The sequence below is a fragment of the Aotus nancymaae genome, unplaced genomic scaffold (genome assembly GCF_030222135.1).
Source record: "Aotus nancymaae isolate 86718 unplaced genomic scaffold, 86718_ANA_hifiasm-v0.15.2.pri h1tg000018l, whole genome shotgun sequence".
In the NCBI taxonomy this organism is placed as follows: domain Eukaryota; kingdom Metazoa; phylum Chordata; class Mammalia; order Primates; family Aotidae; genus Aotus; species Aotus nancymaae.
In genome coordinates this window covers 10,168,136-10,192,617 of record NW_026988430.1, presented here as the reverse complement: position 1 = coordinate 10,192,617, position 24,482 = coordinate 10,168,136, and the positions used below count along the sequence as shown (strand labels likewise).

The 24,482-nt window shown below is 45.0% G+C and overlaps 1 protein-coding gene across 1 annotated transcript in view; it reads left to right on the top strand.

The window, feature by feature from the left end:
* PIGL (phosphatidylinositol glycan anchor biosynthesis class L) overlaps positions 1-24,482 on the top strand; it is a 119,629-nt gene that overhangs the window by 74,070 nt on the left and 21,077 nt on the right. The window contains exons 4-7 of the mRNA XM_064378275.1: positions 5,793-5,860; positions 9,561-9,592; positions 10,603-10,736; positions 22,693-24,090. Coding sequence (XP_064234345.1) covers positions 5,793-5,860; positions 9,561-9,592; positions 10,603-10,736; positions 22,693-22,791 — 333 coding nt within the window. The 3' untranslated portion in view covers positions 22,792-24,090. The remainder of the gene's footprint in view (positions 1-5,792; positions 5,861-9,560; positions 9,593-10,602; positions 10,737-22,692; positions 24,091-24,482) is intronic.

The window sequence follows — 24,482 nt, the reverse complement described above, 5'->3', positions numbered from 1 at the left end:
ACAAAAATTAGCCAGGCGTGGTGGCATGTGACTGTATCCCAGCTACTCAGGACGTGGGGGTACAGTGCTGAGGCTCAAGAATTGCTTGAACTCGGGAGGCAGAGTTTGCAGTGAGTGAAGATTGTATTACTGCACTCTAGCCTGGCGACAGAGCAAGACTCTCTCTCTCAAAAAAAAAGTAAAATTCTGAGTTTACATTGAAGAAATTGAGGTTTTGCAGAGACCAAGCAGCTTGTCCAAGGTAAGCAAGTGGTGGTAAAACTAGGATTTTAAGCCTTGATTTCTTCATTCCAAGAAAACATGAGAATGCATTCATACCCCCTAAGGAAGAAAATTTTAGATACACTTGGAGTAATAGCCGAGATACGTATTACTGCAAAGGTAGACAAGCCTAGCAACACCAGTCTCAGTTCTTCTAGGATCAGCAGGACAGCTCAGCCCGTAGTCAATTTTAAAGCTGCCAAAGAGGTTTAAGAGATTCTTTTGGCTTAGCCTCCTGAGTAGCTGGGACTATGGATGCATGCGCCACCGTGCCTGGCTAATTTTTGTATTTTTAGTAGCGATGGGGTTTCACCGTGTTGGCCAGGATGGTCTTGATCTCCTGACCTTGTGATCCACCTGCCTTGGCCTCCCACAGTGCTGGGATTACAGGCGTGAGCCACTGCTCTCCACCTACTACCAAATTTCTTAGGACACACTTGCTATTGATAAGGAAACTCAAGTTTACAGTACAGTGGGGATGATTTCTCTGGCCTGCACTTAGTGCCACAGTAGAAGTATAGAATCATGCTAACACCATGGTCAGTGTAGCCATCACTGGCCATCATTCGAGCTAAGTATGGGTTTCCATTCAGCCCAGAAGTTTCAACTGCACAGGAGAGATGGTGAAGCAGCAACACAGAAGTACAGATGGAGATGAGGAGCACAGACTAAGCCACGGGGAGAGAGTTTCTCACCTGGGCTACACCGCGATGAGAACATAAGCTCTCCATCATCATCCAAAGCAAAGCTGGCTCTGCAGCCATCAGTGCAGGAAACTGGGTTCTGTCTGGTCCGAGCTCTGCAGTACTGCGGGACCATCATGAAAACCACAAGGAATGGCAGACAAAGACAGGGTTTTGAAAAATACAAAGCTAACTGGGTGCAGTGGCTCATGCCTATTATCCTAGCACTTTGGGAGGTTGAGGTGGGAGGATCACTTGAGGCCAGAAGTTTATGACCAGCCTGAGAAATATAGCAAGACTCCATCTGTATTTTTTTTTTTTTTTGAGATGGAGTCTCGCTCTGTCACCCAGGCTGGAGTGCAGTGGCACAATCTTGGCTCACTGCAGCCTCCACCTCCCGGGTTCAAACGATTCTCCTGCCTCAGCCTCCCCAGTAGCTGGAATTATAGGTACCCGCCACCATGCCCAGCTACTCTTTGTATCTTTAGTAGAGATGAGGTTTCACCATATTGGCCAGGCTGTTCTTGACCTCAGTGATCTGCCCACCTCGGCCTCCCAAAGTGCTGGGATTACAGGCATGAGGCACTGCACCCAGCTTCCATCTCTCTTTTTCAAATTTTATTTTATGTTTTTAAACAGTTTTTCTTATACCACCCCCCAGCCCATATCTATTTTTAAAAAATAAAATAAAATAAATTTTAAAAGAAAAATGCAAAGCTGCCATCCTTGGAAAGCAGGCCAGGTGGATGGTAGTGTCTTCTCTGGGTGTCAAGCAGGCTAGGTCCTGGGCCTCAACCCCCCACCTCAATTTTCATTCAATGAATATTTATTGAGTACCCAGTATGGGACATTCACTATGGGTGGTGAACTGGGAATACAAGAGTGAGCCAGAAGCACTTAGTCCTTGCTCCTGTAGAGCAGGATGTGTCAGTGGGGCACTATTGCACATTTGGGACTGGATAATTTGGTGTGGGGGTTGACCTTGTGCATGGAAGGATGTTTAGCGGCATCTCTGGCTTCTACCCACTAGATGTCAGTAGCAATCCCCCGCCTCAATTGTCACAATAAAACCTTCTCCAGGCCGCACACAGTGGCTCACGATTGTAATTCCAACACTTTGGGAGGCTCAGGCAGTAGGTGGATTGCTTGAGACCAGCCTGGGCAACACAGTGAGACCCTGCCTCTACAAAAAAATTTTAAAATTAGCTAGGTGTGGTAGCATGTGCTTATAGTCCCAGCTACTCAGGAGTCTGAGGTGAGAGAATCAACTTGAGCCTGGGAGGTTGAGGCCGCAGTGAGCATGATGGCGTCACTGCACTCCAGCCTAGGTGACAGACTGACACCCTGTCTCAAAAAAAAAAAAGAGAGAGAGAGAAAAAAAAAACAAACTCCAGAAGTTACCAAATAACCCTGGGGCAAAACTATCTCTAGGTAAGAACCAGTATCTTAGAAACCAGAGCAGCTCCATGCTTACCTCTTATTTATTCGGGTCTGGGTAAGATTTTATTTGAACAAATATATTTGCAAGTTAGGAAAAAATAAAAGTGGATAGAGTTTTGTAAAGAATGACAAGTGCCACTGTCATGTACAAATCTGCAAAGTTCAGAGAGCTAAATACAGTTCAGTGCAGCCCTGCTTGCAACAGAAAGGGGAGGATGAGACCCCCATTATGCTACAAATACAGTTGCTACAAATACAACACTGTAAGTTGTAGGATGAGAGAAAAAACAGACTGGAGAATTTCAAAAGTGATTAAGCTGAACTTCATGTGACCCCAAATTCCCTAGCCAAGGGACTGCCCTCTAGCACCCTTCTAATATTCATCCAGCAAGAGTGCTAGCCAGCTTCATCCGATGGCAACAGACTTGGAGTTGAGATACACTAGCATTTACTGCTGTACAGTTTTCATTTTTGTAGCAAGATGGGGGGTCTCGCTCTTGTTGCCTAGGCTGGAGTCACTCTTGTTGCTTAGCTTGGGTGACAGAGCAAGACTCCGTCACAAAAGAGAGAGAGAGAGAGAGAGAGAGAAATATAAACATTAGTCATTAGAAGACTTTAGTTGAATTATGGAATTCTGTTGTTAAAATTCTTCCATTACCCACCACTTCTGTTGACTTTGTCAACATGGTAATAAATTGAGGCTCATGGTGGTAACTCTAAAGTTACAGGATCCTAAAATGTCTTCTGATTTTTTTTTTTTTTTAATGGGGTTTCACCATGTTGGTCAGGCTGGTCTTGAACTCCCAACCTCAGGTGATCCGCCGCCTTGGCCTCCAAAGTCCTTGGATTACAGGTGTGAGCCACCACGCCCGGCCTCTGAATTTTTTTTTTTTTTTTGAGACAGAGTCTCACTCCATCGCCCAAGCTGGAGTGCAATGGTGCTATCTCTACTCACTGTAAACTCTGCCTCCTGGATTCAAGCGATTCTCCTGCCTCAGCCTCCTGAGTAGCTGAGATTACAGGTGCATGCTACCGTGCCTGGCTAATTTTTGTATTTTTGGTAGAGATGGGGTTTTACCATGTTGGCCAGGCTGGTCTTGAACTCTTGACCTCGTGTTCCACATGCCTCAGCCTCCCAAAGTGCTGGTATCACAGGCATGAGCCACTGTACCCGGCCTGAATTATTATTATTATTTTTCTTTTTTTTGAGACCGAGTTTCGCTCTTGTTACCCAGGCTGGAGTGCAATGGCACAATCTCGGCCCACTGCAACCTCCGCCTCCTGGGTTCAAGCAATTCTCCCGCCTCAGCCTCCTGAGTAGCTAGGACTACAGGCGTGTGCCACCATGCCCAGCTAATTTTTGTATTTTTTTTTTTTAGTAGAGACAAGGTTTCACCATGTTGACCAGGATGGTGTCGATCTCTTGACCTTGGGATCCACCCGCCTCGGCCTCCCAAAGTGCTGGGATTACAGGTGTGAGCCACAGTGCCCAGCCTGCCTTCTGAATTATTAAAAAGTGTGTGTGTGTGCACGTGTGTGTGTTCTGTGCCATGAACAGTGAAGTTCACTATGTACTTATCTGTCAAATAAGATATCCATTAATGACTCTCAAGATAACCCTTCTAACCAGAGTGTTTGCCTGCCTAGAATACCCTATTTCCTCACAGATGAGCTCTTCCAGACCCCAGGAGAAAGAATAACTAATCTAAACTCATGTAGTTGGTTGGCAGCTGTCAGAATAAGAGTACAGGTCTTCTGAATTTTTTTTTTTTTTGAGATGCAGTTTCACTCGTCGCCCAGGCTGGAGTGCAGTGGCGTAATCTTGGCTCACTACAACCTCTGCCTCCCAGGCTCAAGCAATTATCCTGCCTCAGCCTCCTGAGGAGCTCGGATTACAGGTGAATTCCACCACAGCCAGCTCATTTTTGTATTTTTAGTAGAGACGAGGTTTCGCCATGTTGGCCAGGCTGGTCTCGAACTCCCGACCTCAAGTGTCTGCCCGCCTCGTCCTCCCAAAAGTCTTCTGATTCTTACATAGTACTTCTTCCTGCAGCCTAGCATGCCTTCTCACATAGAGGATGCTGGTAAATAGCATGGACTGTGGAGTCAGAAAGATACAAACTCCAAGAACAGCTCCACCATCTTCAGCCTCTGCTTCCTGACTTCCTTAGGTGTAAGATAGAGTTAGTACTGTCCCTGTGCTCAATAAATGTTAGCTGCTCTTATTATAACAGAGGGCTTGCTGTACATGAAGTCACTATACTTTACAGTTTAAAATAGAAAGACCAAGAGTGAATCCCTTCCAATCTCAGTTCCAGGTTCCTTCATCCATGCAGTATGGTCACCTTTCTTTTTTTTTTTTGAGACAGAGTCTTACTCTGTCACCCAGGCTGGAGTGCAGTGGTGCAATCTCGGCTCACTGAAACCTCTGCTTCCTGGGTTCAAGCGATTCTCCTGCCTCAGCCTCTGGAGTAGCTGGGACTACAGGCACACACCACCATGCCCCGGCTAATGTTTTGTATTTTTTTTTATTAGAGACAGAGTTTCATTCACCATGTTAACCAAGATTGTTTCAATCTCCTGATCTCGTGATCCACCCACCTCGGCCCCTCCCAAAGTTTTGGGATTACAGTCGTGAGCCACCTTGCCCGGTCACCTTTCCTTGGAGACACTTGCCTCTTTCCATCACCCCTAATCAACCATTCTATCCTTCTCTTGAGTCCTTGTTGTCTTTTTAATGTTTCTTTCATTATTCAGTTAGCCTTTTTATTATTATTCAAATTATTTGTTTTTTCTTTATTTGTGTAGAAATGAAATGTTGGAATACAGACTGAGCTTGTAGTTAATAAATAGATGTTGATATGTCTGTGAAAATGGAAACAGAGGCAGTCTATGAATAAATACACCTTTTCCATGAACTCAATCCCAGGACTAGGTGGACATTGTCCCTCGAAACTTTTTTACCCTCAGTATGGTATGAGAAAAAGAGACTGCATATATAAATCAGACTGCATCTGCATGAACAGAGTTCAATTAGAAGCTAGCCAGGAATGCTAAATGTGCTCATCAATGGCTAAACCGATAAGCAGCGAAGATATTCTGAACCCAAGTTGCTATCTTGGCTGAATTCCACTCTGCTCCCCTGGCTAGGAACAAGAGTAAGGCGTCAAACCCAGAGAAACAGTCTCTACATGGTCAACCACAGCACTGGCTGCACACCACTGATCTGCTCAGAAGTCACTTCAGATACAGGCTGCGTTTGAAAAGATTCAGGGTTTTGTTCTCTCCTCTCCTTCCCTTGGGAAGTTGAGACGGTTGAGAAGACGTTGAAGTTGAGCTCCATTGAAGCTGAGACTGTTGAGAAGGCATTCAGACAGTCATAAGTGAAAACCTTATGTTTCTCTACAGGTGGTGACTTTCGATGCAGGGGGAGTAAGTGGCCACAGCAATCACATTGCTCTGTATGCAGCCGTGAGGTATGATTTTCTGGGTGATGGAGGCGGGGGAGGGTTTGTTCATTTGATTAGGGATCATGGTTTAAAGTCTAAAGCGCTTTCCTACTTTTTATCTAGCCCATGAAACTCAACTGCTGACTTATCATCAAGCCCTTTTCGGCCATGTTGCTGACTGCATCTTACCACATCCTCTCTCTGAGAAATCTCTCTCAAATCCTAGTGCAAATGCTCATCTCCTAAACAGCTGAATTGTTTTTTACACACTGAGTACTGCAAATGGGGTAGCTGACTTTATTTGTCTCTTTTCTGTGGCCACAGGAAGCTTGAGGGTCAAATTTGCCACCCCTGTGGCACATGGACAAGACTTTAAGGAATGAGTGCTGTGACTCGGTGTGCTTCTGGCTTCACCATCTTCTTCTTCCCTTACTCTCACTTCCTTCATGTATTTTATACAATTCTCAACTCTTTCTTTGGAGAAGGAGGATATACATATATAATATGAAATGCCTTTGTTCTTCACAGTCACCCTATTTTACTGATATTTATTTACATTTTACCAATAAAAATAAAATGTGGCCAGCCACGGTGGCTCACGCCTGTAATCCCAGCACTTTGGGAAGCCAAGGCAGGAGGATTACCTGAGGTCAGGAGTTCAAGACCAGCCTGACCAACGTGGAGAAGCCCCATCTCTACTAAAAATACAGAATTAGGCTGGGCACGGTGGCTCACACCTATAATCCCAGCACTTTAGGAGGCCGAGGTGGGTGGATCTTCTGAGGTCAGGAGTTTGAGACCAGCCTGACCAACATGGAGAAACCCCGTCTCTACTAAAAATATTAAATTAGCCGGGCGTGGTGGTATTGCATGTAATCCCAGCTACCCAGGAGGCTGAGGCAGGAGAATCCCTTGAACCCAGGAGACGGAGGTTGCAGTGAGCCGAGATTGCACCATTGCACTCCAGCCTGGGCAACAAGAGTGAAACTCCGTCTCAAAAAACAAACAAACAAAATTAGCTGGGCGTGGTGGTGCATGCCTGTAATCCCAGCTACAGGCTGAGACAGGAGAATCACTAGAACCTAGGAGCTGGAGGTTACAGTGAGCTGAGATTGCGCCATTACACTCCAGCCTGGGCAACAAGAGCAAAACTCCATCTCAAAAAGAAAATAATAATAAAATAAAAAATAAAAATAAAATGCAAACTCAAAGGTATTGAATGATGTAGAGTCACACAAACATAGATGTGTTTCCTGTCCCCTAGCAAAGTGCTTCTCCCGAACCCCTGATCAGTGGTGTGGCAGGCCTGTCCCAGCTCCTGAGGAAGGAAAGGAACAACTTGAAGGGAAGGACTTATTTTTATTTTTATTATTTATTTATTTATTTATTTTGAGACAGAGTCTTGCTCTGTTGCCAGGCACCAGGCTGGAGTGCAGTGGCACAATCTCGGCTCACTGCAACCTCCGCCTCCCGGGTTCAAGCAATTCTCCTGCCTCAGCCTCCTGAGTAGCTGGGACTACAGGTGCATGCCACCACACCCAGCTAATTTTTATATTTTTAGTAGAGACAGGGTTTCACCATGTTGGCCAGGATGGTCTCGATCTCTTGACCTGGTGATCCGCCCGCCTCGGCCTCCCAAAGTACTGGGATTACAGGCTTGAGCCACTGCGCCCGGCCGGAAGGACTTATTTGATAACCTTCTAAACATGCTCAACACTCAGACTGAGACAATGCAATATGTAAAGTTGGAAATGACCTCTCCAACCATTAAGTCCAGCCACCTCATTTTACTGAGGCTGTGAAGTGGTTTGCCCAGCACTACAAGGTGAAACTATGGCAGAGGCAGAATTCAGGAATCCTTGTTCTCCATTCATTATTCTGTCAGATGCATGTGAAGACCAGTCCAAACCGAAGAGCCTCCTTGTCCATACATTTTACATCACTTGGTGGAAGATGCTACAATTTTACCCACATCCTCTTTCTAGGCTGCTTTCCTGTTTCCTTGACTGTGGAATGAAAGGAGACTAGACTGCTCTCCCTGTAAAGACTATTCAGTTCCTGGTCCAGCCAGCAGCCACAGCTTTAGGGCAACAGCATGTTGCTAGTTGCATTAGGTCCCTTCAGATTCAGGAAAGAAACATCTCCTGGTTACAGTCTGAAATAAAAATGTTTTTTGACAATATATGGAAAAATGATGCAGCCCCAGAGTGGTCTTTCCAACCACATGGTTACTCTGAGACCTTGAGCTTCCAAGACTAGCATGGACAGCAAGCCCCATGGAGAACTGGAAAATGGTCCCACCTCATTCTGGATGCACGCTGACCCTGGTGATTTCTCACCAAGAATTTACACGGCACCAGAGAAAGGATCAGGTCAGGTCTGTTGCAAAGGAACTAAGAATACCTCAACAGGCAGGGTGCTGGGGCACTGGAGGTTGAGTACCCGGCCCCATTCCTGGTCCACTCACCACTGAAGTGGGGAAAGCAGAGAAGGTGTCATTCTGGGCACAGAACCCAAGGGAACAACTCTGTGTAGATAGAACTGCCTGGGGGCATTTTCCTCAGAAGAGGCTGGCGTGCCACAGGCTCTCAGCACGAAGGTGGGCCACTGTGCTTCAAATAAAACAATTCATGGACATGCCACCAATCTACTAAGACCTTTTTCTCTACAGTCATCTCCCGTCTGCTAAATTCATTAGACTCACCTTAGTCCTCAGCCGTCTTGACCTTTCTGTGGCATTTGGCCCTGCTTGTCCCTCACGGCAGTGCTGCTTTGGCTTATATGGCACCAGCTTGCCCTCCCTACTCTGACCTTTCTGGCTGCTTCTCAGTCTCTTCCTGGCTTCCCTCCCACCAGTGGCCCCTTGGTCCCCCACTCCCTAGGGCTTGCTCCCCAGCCCTCCTCAGCACAGCTTCCTCTGTGGCTTGAAGGGCTGTAAGCTCTATTTTCAGACGGGTGCCTCCAGTGCTCACTACTTTCCCTGGATATCAGAATATCCACAGGGCTTTGCCCAGAGTACAGGACAAGCCACCTCATTCTCAGAATCCCAGAAAGCTTTTTCAGGTTTTTCTACCTCTCAGGCTCTGCCAGGCAGTCAGTTCCATGAGTTTGTCAATTCCCTCTCAACTTTTCTTTAACCCCTGCTTCCAAGAGTCCTTGTTCATGTGAGTATGTGTGTCTGTGTGCTACCCTCCCAATCCTTCTCTGCCCCAGCTTTCTAAACAACAAAGTGGGGAAAAGATCTGGTGCTCATTGCAGTTAATACTCCCCTGCTCTTAAGAGGGTGAGCACAGAATGCCCTTCACTGTCAGAAGGTAGGTATGGGGAGGTCAGAAAGCAGAAAGGAAGTATCAGGGAAGAGGTATCAGTCAGCATTGTGAAATATTCCCCCACCATACTCACATTACAATTTCAAAAGAAAAACTATGAAGAGTACAGCAGTTACCTCCATTCTCTAATGGGCAAAGCTTGGACCATCGTACTTCACAAGCCACAGACCAGTCTCTGGATTGGCTGTCCTTGGCTAAAGTGCCCATCCTGGTTCCTTCACCTGTTGCCAGAGGTACGGGATCCTGGAAATCTATATGGTGATTTGTGCAAAAGAATCCACCTGAAACTCACGTGGAGGGGACCATGGGTATGGCAGGCTTTCCTCTGAAGGCCCTTCCTGTTACCTACAAAGGAAATAATTCTTGCTCCTCTCACACCTGTCCTTTCCCTCCTCCAGGGCCCTGTACTCAGAAGGAAAGTTACCTAAAGGTAAGGCTTGTCCCTTTTGCAAAGGGCCACAATATACTGTCCCTCTGAGAAACTTATGGGAGGGAAATTTGCAAATCCACAGAGATCTGCCCTAGGCCGAGCAGAGGCAGGGGTGGAGGAGGCCATCACACTCCTCCTGTCTCAGCTCAGGGTACTTGGCAGGTTGTATCTACCAGCAAGTGCCTGCCTGCATGCCACCTCTGGATGAGTGGGAGGCCTGGTTTGCCCTGTACCTGTCTAGCTTTTTCACACCTCTGGTATTCTTCCAGTCTGAACTCAATCTTGTTCCCCAAACAATTAGCCAGGTTGTAAATGACTATTATGCTTGATGGACCAATCTGCCTGAGTTAGGAACTCTTCCTAACCCACGTGACCATTTACTGCATGACCCCCATGCTTAGGCCAGTTTCTGGTCTGTCATACTTCACAGGAGCAATATGAAGATTCAGTGAATGAAAACATAAATAGTTCATGCCCTTTCCGTGTGGGATGACTGAAGGGAGCTTAGCAAGCCATGAAGTCTTTGGAATATGACTATAGTTTGTTTGATTCTTCTATCAATCCTGTGAGACAGGCAGGTCTCACACTGTCAACACCATTTTACAGATTAGAAAACAGACTCAGAGTGGTTAAGGGACTTTGCCAAGTCTGTCAATTCTTGACTGATAGAGCTGGAACCAGGTCTCTAGCCTCCCAATACAGTAATTCCTGTCACTTTCACCTTTCCTTTGGCTTTGAGGTAGCCGAATCTCAACCTCTAGCAACCAACCTTTTTTTGGTAGGGCACATGGCAGGGGTAGAGGGTAGCCAGCCAGGTTTTCTGTGGCCCTTTTACTCCTTCTAGCTGCAAGAATGACAGGCAAAGAGCTTTGGTCCCACAGAAACACTTGACAACACTGTGGCCACTGTCTTGCCCTGGCCTGAGCCACAGGGTACAGGGAGGGCGCTCAGGGTAAAGTCTGGCTGGAGGCCTAAGGCACTTCACTTCTCTCTGTCTCCTCCCCAACCAGGGTGTTCTGTGCTCACGCTTCAGTCTGTGAATGTGCTGCGCAAGTACATCTCCCTTCTGGATCTGCCCTTGTCCCTGCTTCATACTCAGGATGTCCTCTTCGTGCTCAACAGCGAAGAAGTGGCACAGGCCAAGGTGAGGATTGTAAATTCCTGGACACCCCAACTCAGATCTCTGCCCTAGACCCTCTGTCTCCTCAAAACCCCACCTCTGCAGAAGCCCTAACCGAAGGCCTTCCACAGTGGTTCAGCATCTGTCCTTCTGAGCATCTGGCTAGGCCAGCTAGATCTTGGGAAGCATAGATTTTTCAATAACTTTAGCCTTTTTTCTAATTATAACAATATATATGCTTTTTCTAAAAGTAAAAAACACACACTCATTGCAGAAAATCTTGAAAAACATAAAAGTATCAAAAAGAAAATAAAAATAAGAACAATTACCTGCAGTTCCACCAATTGGAGGTAATCCTTATTAACATGTTGGGCTACTCTTTTTTATTTTTATTTTTTTTGAGACGGAGTTTTGCTCTTGTTGCCCAGGCTGAGGTGCAGTGGTGCAATCTCTGCTCACTGCAACCTCCACCTCCCAGGTGCAAGCGATTCTCCTGCCTCAGCCTTCTGAGTAGCTGGGATTACAGGTGTCTGCCACTACACCAGGCTAATTTTTTGTATTTTTAGTACAGGTGGGGTTTCACCATGTTGGCCAGGCTGGTCTCGAACTCCTGACCTCAGGTGATCCACCCACCTCGGCCTCCCAAAGTGCAGGGATTACAGGTGTGAGCCACAGCATCCGGCCCTACTCTTATGTATATATATATATATAGTGTATGTGTATACACATTTCAAATGGGATTACACAGTGCCTATTTAAAACCTGCTTTGGCCTGGCACAGTGGCTCACGCCTATAATCCCAGCACTTTGGGAGGCTGAGGCAGGTGGACCACAAGGTCAGGAGTTTGAGATCAGCCTGGCCAATATGGTGAAACCCCGTCTCTACTAAAAATACAAAAATTAGCTGGGTATGGTGGCACACGCCGGTATTCCCAGTTACTCGGGAGCCTGAGGCAGAAGATCTCTGCCCTGCAAGGCTTTCCTGCCTCGAAAGCTCCGATCTGCAAAGACCCTCCCGAGTCTTGTGAGCAGAGGTTGCATTCCTTCCCAGAGTTCTTGCACAAGCCCTCTTTACAAGACCCTCATGCAGACCCTATGTTGGGAAGATATCATGGATCAAAGCAGTCTTTCCTGCGTTGCAACCACACCGCTGTGTTCCGGGGTTTTAAAGTGCTCTCAGGTGGCGTTTACTATATGCTTCCTGGTTACTGCTTGATTTCTGTTTTTACAGGCCTTAAACAATTTTTATTTTACTGCACCATTGTTTGGAGTTTTCTTAACTCAATATTTGATCCGTGGCATGAATCTTAGTGTATAAAGAGCAAAGCAAGCTTGTAATCATTTAACTAGAAATGACATAGGTCTGCCCCTGGTCATCTTGGCCCACAAGACTCTGTCAAAAAAAAAAAAAAAAAAAGGCCAGGTACAGTGGCTCACGCCTGTAATTCCAGCACTTTGGGAGGCCAAAGCAGGTGAATCACAAGTGAAACCTCGTCTCTACTAAAAATACAAAGATTAGCCGGGCATGGTGCACACGCCTGTAATCCCAGCTATTCAGGTGAGGAGACTGAGTCGGGAGAATCGCTTGAACTGAGGAAGTGGAGTTTGTGATGAGCTGAGATCACACCACTGTACTCCAGCCTGGGCAACAGAGCGAGGCTCTGTTTTTTGTCTCAAAACAAAAAACAAAAAATCCTGCTTTAACAATATGTTATGGGCTGGGCACAGTGGCGCATGCCTGTAATCCGAGTACTTTTGGAGGCTGGGGTGGATGGATTGTTTGCTGGGCAACAGAGCAAAATCTCATCTCTACAAAAAAATTGGCCAGGCATGGTGGCACATGTCTGTGGTTCCAGCTATTCAGGAAACTGAGGCAGGAGGATCACTTGAGCCCAGGAGCTCAAGGTTGCAATGAACCCTGATCGGGTCACTGTACTCCAGCCTGGGCAACAGAGCCAGATTCTGGCCAAAAAAAAAAAAATCAAAACTGTTTATTATGAACATTTTCTCCTATTTAGTTCAGTATTCAAATAGCAATGGCTGCCTGTTACTCCATTGTATGTATGCACCGTAAGATATATCATGAATCCCTTACTGTTGGACATTTGGATTTGCCACTTTTTCACTGTTACACATTAAGCGATGCTTCCAGATTGAGTTTAAGGGGAATTCAGACCTGCCGGGGGCCTCTGTAAAGAGCCCAGGGGCAGACTGCAAGAAGCCTACAGGCGCTGTTGAGGAAGAGCTAGGCCAGGTCAGGTCATCCTCTCGAAAACTCTTCACCGTCCAGGGAGCAGGTGACTGAGTGCCATCAGAGTTTGGGAGAAGGTGGGCTGAAGAGAATTGTGCCTCAGTTTGTCTCCAGGTGCAACCCCTGTAGTCTTAAGTTCTTCACAGAGAAAAGGGTAGCACAATGAGTGAAAGAACCAAGCCAGGGACTGTGGCTCGTGCCTGTAGTAGTCTCAGCTGCTTGGGAGGTTGAGGTAGGAAGATGGCTTGAGCCCAGGAGTTTGTATCTGGCCTGGGCAACACAGCTGTATTAAGGAAAGGAAAGAAGGAAGGGAGGGAGAAAGAGAGAGAGGCGAGAGAGAGAAAAGGAGAGAGCGAGAGAAAAAAGGAAGGGAGGGAGGGAGGGAAGGAAAGAAAAAGAAATGGGAGGGGAGAGGGAAAGAGGGAGAGAGAGAAAGAAAGAAGGAAGGAAAAAGGAAAAAATCTCTAAGAGAACCATTTTGTTAGAAACTCAAGATAATGATTTTGGTTTGGGGTTTTTTTTGTTTAGCTTTATTTTCTAAATTTTCTTTGAGACAGAATCTCCCTCTGTCACCCAGGCTGGAGTGCGGTGGCACAGTCGGCTCACTGCAACCTCTGCCTCGCAGGTTCAAGCAATTCTCATGTCTCAGCCTCCCCAGTAGCTGGGACTACAGGTGCACACCACCACCCCTGGCTAATTTTTGTATTTTTAATAGAGATGTGGTTTCACCATATTGGTCAGACTGGTCTCGAGCTCCTGACCTCTGGAGATCTACCCACCTCAGCCTCCCAAAGTGTTGGGATTACAGATATGAGCCACCATGCCCAGCCCTTTTTTTTTTTTGGACGTAGTTTCGCTCTTGTTGCCCAGGCTGCAGTGCAATGGTGCAATCTTGGCTCACTGCAACCTCTACCTCCCGGTTTCAAGTGATTCTCCAGTCTCAGCCTCCTCAGTAGCTGGGATTACAGGCATGTGACACCACACCTGGCTATTTTTGTTTTTTAGTAGAGATGGAGTTTCTCCCTGTTGGTCAGGCTAGGGTCTCGAGCTCCCAACCTCAGGTGATCCACCTGCCTTGGCCTCCCAAAGTGCTGGGATTACAGGCGTAAGCCACCACACCTGGCCTATTTATTTATTTATTTATTTATTTATTTATTTTTGAGGCAGAATCGCACTCTGTCACCCTGGCTGGAATGCAGTGGAGTGGTCTCAGCTCACGACAACCTCCGCCTCCTGGGTTCAAGCGATTCTCCTGTCTCAGCCTCCTAAGTAGTTGGGACTACAGGCATTCGACTGAACTCAGCTAATTTTTGTATTTTTAGTAGAGACTGGGTTTCACCATGTTTGCCAGGTTGGTCTCGAACTTCTGACCTCAAGTGATCCACCTGCCTTTGCCTCCCAAAGTGCTGGGATTACAGGCATGAGCCACTGTACCCGGCTTGTTTCTTCTCTTTAACTTGAAAGTTTAGCTTTGTTTTCATTTTCAATCTTTAAAAAACAAATACTTTAATACTATTAATTTTCCTTGAATTGTTTCTTTAACTACACATGACAAGTTCTTCTACTGTCATTTAATTATAAGTAATTTATAGTTTCCATTGTGAGTTCTGCCTCATCTTTGAGGGTATAATTTAGAGTTCACAAATGTGTGTGTCCATCTTCATTACTCGTAGTTCTATATTTGTGAATGCACCTACTCACTGAAATTCATTTGCAACTCCAATGTCAGTGCTCGAAGTGCTTTTGTGGTCATTCGTGGACACTTGCAGAGCAGAGAAACATGTGAGTCACCGGATGCACATATGCATGTTCCCAACTGTTTCAGTGCTCCTACTGTAGAAAAATACTTTTCCGTGGTATCTATAATGTCCCATTTTTCTCATTTTTGTGGGTTTTGTTGATTTTGCTGTTTAAAATAGCCTCTAAGAATGATGCTGAAGTGCTGTCTTGCATTCATAATCACAAGAGGCTGTAACATGCCTTATTTTGATCAGCTTCATTCAAGCATGAGTTACAGTACAGTGCCATTGCCCATGAGTTCAGTGCTAATAATCAACAATATAGATTTCATTTGGAGTTTTTTTTTGAGACAGAGTTTCGCTTTTGTTACCCAGGCTAGAGTGCAATGGCGCGATCTCGGCTCACCGCAACCTCTGCCTCCCAGGTTCAAGCAATTCTCCTGCCTCAGCCTCCTGAGTAGCTGGGACTACAGGTGCGCGCCACCATGCCTAGCTAATTTTTTGTATTTTTAGTAGAGACAGGGTTTCACCATGTTGACCAGGATGGTCTCAATCTCTTGACCTCGTGATCCACCTGCCTCGGCCTTCCAAAGTGCTGGGATTATAGGCGTGAGCCACTGGGCCCAGCCTCATTTGGAGTTTTTAAACAGAAATACACACAAAACAAGGTTATATATTGATCAGCTGATGAAAATATTGTGTCCAGAGGCTTGGAGGAACCCAACCCTGTACTTCCACTAGAAGCAATGGTTCAGTATTCACTAATTCAACGTTCTCAGTGACTTTATAGAACATAACTACCACAAATGAGAATGGCATGGCTGTGTGTATGTATGTGGTCTTTTTGTCCTTGCTTTATAATTTAATTGCTTTGTAGTCAGTGAATGGGTTTTGTAGCACTGATTTTTTTTTTTTTTTTTTGAGATAGAGTCTCGCCCAGGCTGGAGTGCAGTGATGAGATCTCAGCTTACTGCAACTTCTGCCTCCTGGGTTCAAGTGATTCTCCTGCCTCAGCCTCCTGAGTAGCTGGGATTACAGACAAGCCAGCATCACCAAGCATGGCTAAATTTTTTGTATTTTTAGCAAACAGGAGGTTTCACTATGTTGGCCAGGCTGGTCTTGAACTCCTGACTGGTGATCTGCCTGCCTCAGCCTCCCAAACTGATAAGATTACAGGGATGAGCCACTGCGGCCTGGCCCAAAACTGTTGTATCTTGTTAGCAGATTATTCCTCTTACTATTATTTTTTTCTTTTTTTGAGACAGTTTTGCTCTTGTTGCCCAGGCTGGAGTGTGTGCAATCTCGACTGACTGCAACCTCTGCCTCCTGGGTTCAAGCGATTCTCTTGCCTCGGCTTCCTGAGTAGCTGGGTTACAGGTGTGTGCCACCACGCCGGGCTAATTTTATATTTTTTTTAGTAGAGCCAGGGTTTCACCATATTGGTCAGGCTGGTCTTGAAGTCCTGACTTCAAGTGATCTACCTGCCTCAGACTCCCAAAATGTTGGGATTATAGGCGTGAGCCACTGCACCTGGCTGATTCCTCTTATTATCTTTTTTTTTTTTTTTTTGAGATGGAGTTTCGCTCTTGTTACCCAGGCTGGAGTGTGATGGCGCGATCTCGGCTCACCACAACCTCCGCCTCCTGGTTCAGGCAATTCTCCTGCCTCAGCCTCCTGAGTAGCTGGGTTTACAGGCACGCGCCACCATGCCCAGCTAATTTTTTGTATTTTTAGTAGAGACGGGGTTTCACCATGTTGACCAGGATGGTCTCGATCTCTTGACCTCGTGATCCACCCGCCTCGGCCTCCCAAAGTGCTGGGATTACAGGCTTGAGCCACCGCGCCCGGCCCCCCTCTTATTATCTTATAATGTCCCTCTTTAGTAATGGTTTTCGCTTTATGTTCTATTATTTATTTATTTAGAGACGGAGTTTCACTGTGTTGCCAGACTGGACTGCAATGGTGCGATCTCAGCTCACAGCAATCTGTGCCTCTTGGGTTCAAGCGATTCTCCTGCCTCAGCCTCCCAAGTAGCTGGGATTATAGGTGCGAGCCACCACACCCAGCTAATTTTTGTACTTTCAGTAGAGACAGTCTCACCATGTTGGCCAGGATGGCTTCGATCTCCTGACCTTGTGATCTGCCTGCCTCGGCCTCCCAAAGTGCTGGGATTACAGGCATTAGCCACCACGGCCGGCCATATGTTCTATTTTAATATTGATGTTGCTATACCAGTTTTCTTTTTTCTTTTTTTTTAATTGAGACAGGGTCTTGCTCTGTCACCCAAGCTGGAATGCAGTGGCATGAGCACGGCTCACTGCAGCCTCAACTTCCTGGGCTCAAGCAATCCTCTCAACTCAGCTCCCCAAGTAGCTGGGACTACAGGCACATGCCACTGCACCAGGCTAATTTTTTTGTATTTTTTGTAGAGATGGGGTTTTGCTGTGTCACCCAGGGTGGTCTCAAACTCTTGAGCTCAAATGATCCACCCACCTCGGCCTTCCAAAGTGCTGGGATTATAGGAATGAGCCACCACTCCAGGCCCATATACTAGCTTTCTTGCTTTCCTTTCTTTTCTTTTCTTTTTGAAACAGAGTCTCATTATGTTACCAGGCTGGAATACAGTGTCGTGATCTCAGCTCACTAGAACCTCTGCCTCCTGTTCAAGTGATTCTCCTGCCTCAGCCTCCCGAGTAGCTAGGATTACAGGTGTGTGCCATCACACCCAGCTAATTTTTGTATTTTTAGTAGAGACAGGGTTTCACCATGTTGGCCAGGCTGGTCTTGAACTCCTGAAAAAAAAATTTTTTTTGTAGAGATAGAGTCTTGCTATATTGCCCAGGCTGGTCTTGAACTCCTGGCCTCAAGCAATCCTCCCACCTCGGCCTCCCAAAGTGCTGGGATTATAGGTGTGAGCCACAGAACCTGGCCTCTGTATACTAGCTTTCTTTAGGCTAGTATCTGCATGGTTTATCTTTTTCTTTAATCCTTTTATTTTCAGCCTTTTGTTGTGATTTTTAGTTGTATTTTCTGTAAGTGGCATGTAGTTGGATTTTTCTAAGTCCTGCTATGAAACATAATGGATATATTTTGTCCATTTGTATTTGTAATTACTGCTATATTTGGACATTTCTACTCTCTAATTTTATGTTTTCTGTTTAACACTCCGCCCCCATTCTTTACCTGCCTTCTGTTGTTCAAATTTTCAGTCTTGCTCCCTTGTTTCTCTCCCTGCGTTTGTGGTGACCGCTATATTTTTTAAAATATAATTTAGGCCGGGTGTGATGGCTCATGCCTGTAATCCCAGCACTTTGGGAGGCCAAGGTGGGTGAATCATGAGGTCAGGAGTTCGAGACCAGTCTGACTAACATGGTGAAACCCTGTCTCTACTAAGAATATAAAAGTTAGCCAGGCATGCTGGCATGCACCTGTAATCCCAACTACTCAGGAGGCTAAGGCAGAAGAATTGCTTGAACCCAGGAGGCAGAGGCGGCAGTGAGCCGAGACTGCACCACTGCACTCCAGCCTGGGTAACAAGAGCGAAACTCTGTCTCAAAAAAAAAAAAAAAAAAAAAAAAAAAAAATATATATATATATATATATATATATATATATATATTTACACACACACACACATTTTATATATTTTTTATATATTTGCATATATAATTTATATATGTGTATATATATATCATTAACAAATATTTTTACAGATAGGCTCTCATTCTGTCTCTTGCCCAGGCTGGTGTGCAGAGAGGTGATCATAACTGACAGCAGTCTTGAACTCCTGGGCTCAAGAAATCCTCTGACCTCAGTCTCCCAAGTAGCCACTGCACCTGGCCAAATTTACTGAATTATACAAGTAATTGTTATTGTATAATTATAGTAATAATTGTATTATTATAGCAATAATTGTACTATAATTATACAATTATTATTACTATAATTATACAATTATTAAGATATTTAAAAATTAAAAAATAAAGGCCAGGCACGGTGGCTCACGCCTGTAATCCCAGTACTTTGGGAGGCTGAGGGGGTGGATCACCTGAGGTCAGGAGTTTGAGACCAGCCTGACCAACATGGCCAAAGCCCGTTTCTACTAAAACTACAAAAATTAGCTGGGCATGGTGGCACATCCCTGCAATCCCAGCTATTTGGGAGGCTGAGGCAGGAGAATCACTTGAACCCAGGAGGCAGAGGTTGCAGTGAGACAAGTTTGCGTCATTGCACTCCAACCTGGGCTCAAGAGTGAAACTTTGTCTCAAAAAAAAATTAATTAAAAAGAAAAAAATTAGAAAAAAAAAAAGAAAAAATTAGGCTAGGAGTTATGGTAGCTCATGCCTCTAATCCTTGCACTTTGAGAGGCCAAGGCAGGAGGATCGCTTGAGGCCAGGAGTTCAAGACCAGCCTGGGCAATATAGCAAGGCCATCTCTACAAAAAATTAAAAAAAAAAAAAAATTAGGGCCGGGCGCGATGGCTCAAGCCTGTAATCCCAGCACTTTGGGAGGCCGAGGCAGGTGGATCACAAGGTCAAGAGATTGAGACCATCCTGGTCAACATGGTGAAACCCCGTCTCTACTAATACAAAAAATTAGCTGGGCATGGTGGCGCGTGCCTGTAATCCCAGCTACTCAGGAGGCTGAGACAGGAGAATTGCCTGAACCCAGAAGGCGGAGGTTGCTGTGAGCCGAGATCGCGCCATTGCACTCCAGCCTGGGTAACAAGAGTGAAACTCCGTCTCAAAAAAAAAAAAAAAAATTAGCCAGATGTGGAAATGCCTACCTGTAGTCCCAGCTACTTGGGAGGCTGAGGTGGGAGTATCATTTTAGCCCAGGAACTGGAGACTGCAGTGAGACATGATTATGCCACTGCACTTCAGCTTGGGCAATAGAGTGAGACCCTGTCTCTAGGAAAAAAAAAAAAAAAATATATATATATATATATATAATTTATAAAAATATATATTAAATATATATATAATTTATAAAAATATATATTATATATATATAATTTATAAAAATATATATTATATATAAAAATAAATTTATACATACTCTGACCCAATAATTTTTATTTTCATAATTTTTAAAAATTCTAATCTTTCTGTATATTTCTATAATTTTATGCTAAGGAAATGAGCAACGATATGTTCCAAAATTTATGTGCAAGGATGTTTATTAGAATAATTTATAATAGCCAAAATAGGAACTAATATTCACTAGGTGAATGAGACAGTACTATATAATGAGTAAAATCACAGTTTTGAAGGCTACATAGTGAAAATGCTACAAAAGAGGGGAAAAAGCAGGAATACAAAATTGCACATACAATTTTGGACACACATAAATAAAATTTTGGAGACACTAAATGAATTATTTCTATACATATCCATCTTACTGAATGAATGCTGAAAGTCATTGAACTATTAGGGCATCTCAGTATATGGCCATGGAGGCAACATGACATAGGAAATCCTTAAAAAAATTTTTTTTTTATTTTTTGAGATGGAGTCTCGCTCTGTCGCCCAGGCTGGAGTGCAGTGGCATGATCTCAGCTCACTGCAACCTCTGCCTCTTCTTTAAGTAATTCTCCTGTCTCAGCTTCCTAAGTAGCTGGGATTACAGGCGTGCACCACCATGCCTGGCTAATCTTTTGTATTTTTTTAGTAGAGATGGGGTTTCACCATGCTGGGCTGTTCTGGAACTCCTGACCTCATGATCCGCCTGCCTTGGCCTCCCAAAATGCATGAGCCACTGCGCCCAGCCAGGGAAATCCTTGTAACTGGGTAACTATTACAAGTAGATAAATCAAGTGTGATTTTTGGACTACAAAGTTCTCTCTCAATGTTTTTCTAAATAGTTTATCTTTATTATAATCTTCAAAATTTTCATTCCATTCTGCGAGTTTATACATCCATTTTGTTTGATGGTACGTTTTCTTCAAAAATTGTAGTTGGGAGGTCGAGGTGGGAGGATCACTAGGTCAAGAGATCAAGACCATCCTGCCCAACATGGTGAAAACCTGTCTCTACTAAAAATACAAAATTTAGCCAGGCGTGGTGGCGGACACCTGTAATCCCAGCTACTTGGAGGCTTAGGTAGGAGAATATCTTGAACCCAGGAGGCGGAGGTTGCAGTGAGCCGAAATCATGTCATTGCACTCCAGCCTAGGCAACAGAGAGAGACTCCATCTCAAAAAAAGAAAAAAAAAATTGTAGTTGGGTCAGGCTCCGTGGCTCATGCCTGTAATCCCAGCACTTTAGGAAGCTGAGGTGGGGGTATCACTTGAGGTCAAGAGTTCAAGACCAGCCTGGCCAACCTGGTTTCTACTAAAAGTACAAAAATTAGCTGGGCATGGTGGTGGGTGCCTGTAATCCCAGCTGCTCTGGAGGCTGAGGCAGGAGAATTGCTTGAATCCAGGAGTCAGAGGTTGCGGTGAGCCGAGATCGCACCACTGCACTACAGCCTGGGCAACAGAGACTCCGTCTCAGAAAAAAAAAAAAAATGTAGTTGAATTTCCTGTTGAAACAATGCTGTGTAATATGCTGTGGTGATTGTTCTCCCTTAATTCCCTTTACCAGTTAAATCTTGGTTATCAAAGGTATGTTTACATCTTTAAAGTTATGTAGCTTCTGACAATGAGTATAAAACGGTTTTATTTTTTATTTTTATTTATTTATTTTATTTAAATTATTTTTATTTTTTTTAGAGATGGGGTCTCACTGTGTTGCTCAGGCTGGAGTGCAGTGGCTATTCACAGGCGCGATTCCACTACAGATCAGCACAGGAGTTTTGACTTGCTTCATTTCCGACCTGGGCGGGTTCACTCCTCCTTAGGCAACCTGGTGGTCCCCCGCTTTGGCGAGGTCACCATATTGATGCTGAACTTAGTGCGGACACCTGGTCAGCATAGCGCACTACAGCCCAGAACTCCTGGGCTCAAGCAATCCTCCCACCTCAGCCTCCCGAGTAGCTGGGACTACAGGCATGCTCCACCGTGCCCAGCTATTTTTTATTTTTTTTTAGAGATAGGGTTTCAACCATGTTGGCCAGGCTGGTCTCTAACTCCTGATCTCAGGTAATCCACCTGCCTCAGCCTCCGTAAGTCCTAGGATTACAGGCGTGAGCCATCGTGCCTGGCATAAAAGGGGTTCTTTACATAAAAGGTTGTGAAGATAATAGCTTAGAGAGGCAAGTTAACTATGGTACTTAGAAATAAAGAGGCACATCCTTTTATGGATATCTAGTGAAGTCAGTTGCTATAATCTATTCTGTTTAAAAACCAAACTATATTAGGTCTGAATAACAAAATAATGTACATTTCCCCTAGAAGGCAGGAAGAACAACTCATACCTATGTGCCATTCCTTTTTTCTTCTTCTGATAGTGATTGTATCTCCCCAAATTACCTAACTCAGAGGAATTTGGGAATAGTGTACTGGCTTGCTTCCCATAAAACATCTCTGTTTGTGTTGTATATTTGAGATAGTAGCAACATGATTAAGAATGTGGACTCTAGAGTCAATCAGATGGCTCTGGGTTAAAATCTCAGCCAGCTCTACTACCTACTAGCTCTTTGAGATTGGTGAGTTCCCTCATCTATTTTTTTTTTTTTCTGTCTAGCATCTCACTTAGCACGCATCTATTTATTTTTTAAAAAGCAGTAATAGTACTTAACTCACAGGGTTAACATTGAGATGATGCACGTAGACTGTTCTGCCAGTTTTCTGGTATCCCATGGTGAGTGCTATAAGTACCGTGAGCATTGTCTGTTATAATCACAGGGAGTAAGCAAGAGATGGGAAAACAGGGGCAGGGATATGAGGCCGATTCAGAGAGGTTTGTGGGTTACAGGAAGAAGACAGATAAGGCTATAGCATGAAACATATTAGTGTGAGGAAGGATTTCAGGTGAGAAGGCCAGATCTGATAGTAATGAAACAGCTCCAGTGCAAGTGTTTTATAACTGGTTCTCTTTGATTCTTCTAGAGAGCCATGTCCTGCCACCGCAGCCAGCTCCTCTGGTTCCGCCGCCTCTACATTTTCTTCTCCCGGTACATGAGAATCAACTCACTGAGCTTCCTCTGAAGCCTTGAAGGGTTTTCAGATCCAAGAAACAAAGGGGAAAATAGACAAAGGAGTGCGGGGGACCTGGTCTGGTGCTGGCTTATTTGCCTGAGCTAAAGGAGATCCCTGCTAAAGCAGCCTCTGTAAAAGGGAGCCCATGTAGGCCAGAGGCTGTTCAAACTCCAGCTTCTTCCCCTGGGAAAAAACCCAAAGAACCAAAAACAAACCAATCCAAGGATAATAATAGCTACCCTGCTAGCTTCTCAAGTTCTCATGAGAAACAATTTACATAATGACACAGTACATGTGGAACACCTGGCCCAGTGCCTGGGCAGGTCTCTAATATCATAAATGACTGTAAAAGTGCTGTAAAAATGCTCCACAGATGTGACTTTTCATTGTTTCCAAAGTGGGTTCACCAAAAACACATATACACAATGCAACAGTGTGTGTTGAGCTGGGTCAATCATAATTTCTTTGATTTTTCTTTTTCCTTTTTTTTTTTTTTGAGACGGAGTTTCACTCTTGTTACCCAGGCTGGAGTGCAATGGCGCGATCTCGGCTCACTGCAACCTCCGCCTCCTGGGTTCAGGCAATTCTCCTGCCTCAGCCTCCTGAGTAGCTGGGATTACAGGCACGCGCCACCATGCCCAGCTAATTTTTTGTGTTTTTAGTAGAGATGGGGTTTCACCACGTTGACCAGGATGGTCTCGATCTCTTGACCTCGTGATCCACCCGCCTCGGCCTCCCAAAGTGCTGGGATTACAGGCGTGAGCCACCGCGCCCGGCTGATTTTTCTTTTATCAGAATGGGGGTCTAAGAAAAACTTGCCCTATTTAACAGGATAGTTGTTGATTGAAGCATCCAAGTCCAGATCACTGGGGTGGGAACTGTTTTATACAGAGACGGTTATAAGGGCTCTGCCTCAAAGAGCTTACATTCAAATATGTCAGCTCTGTCTTTTTGGAGAAGTAGGAAATAGGAAGAGAAATCTGGGACTTAACACAAAACATTCAAGAACCTAGTGTCTTAAAATTGTCCTACAAACAAAAGCTCTCTGAAAGATCTGGCTTGGAAACTACTCTGAGAATCCAACTAATGGTCCAGGGAAGTGGCCTAAGGCCAGGAAGCTCAGTGATGAAGAGCACAGGCTGGTAGCCCTGCCATTGAAGCCAGAATGACCAGCGATGCAATCAAAGGCAAGGTGCTGAACCTTTCTCTGCCTCAGTTCTCTCATCTGCAAATGGGAGATAAGGATCCCGACCCTGAACAAGATAATACATGAAGGTGCATATCAAAGAGACCTGCATGCTCTGCCAGGTAGGTATTCCCTCCACCTGCCACAGGAAACCCTGAATTGCTTTCTCCACAGCTGCAGGTTAGAGACCTGCTTGTTCAGACTCTCCACCTCAGCTTGCCCCTTTGCTTAGTGTCACCATTATCTTGAATGCCTCCTAGGGGCCACATGAGACTCATAGAGCTATTAGGCCCTGAAGTTGGAATCAGAAATGCAAATCTGGTTATGTGCTTTGTCTGCTTAAACTTTGTCAATAGCTCCTAATAGCCTTCATGTGAAAGTGTGAGCAGAAGCAGTAAACACTGGCTAGAGTGTGGTAGGACAGGCTGACCTCTGCCCTGTTACTAGGAAGGCAGACACTGACCTAGTCTTTCTGAACAGAAACTGCTAAGAGCTTTTAAAATATGCATACTGT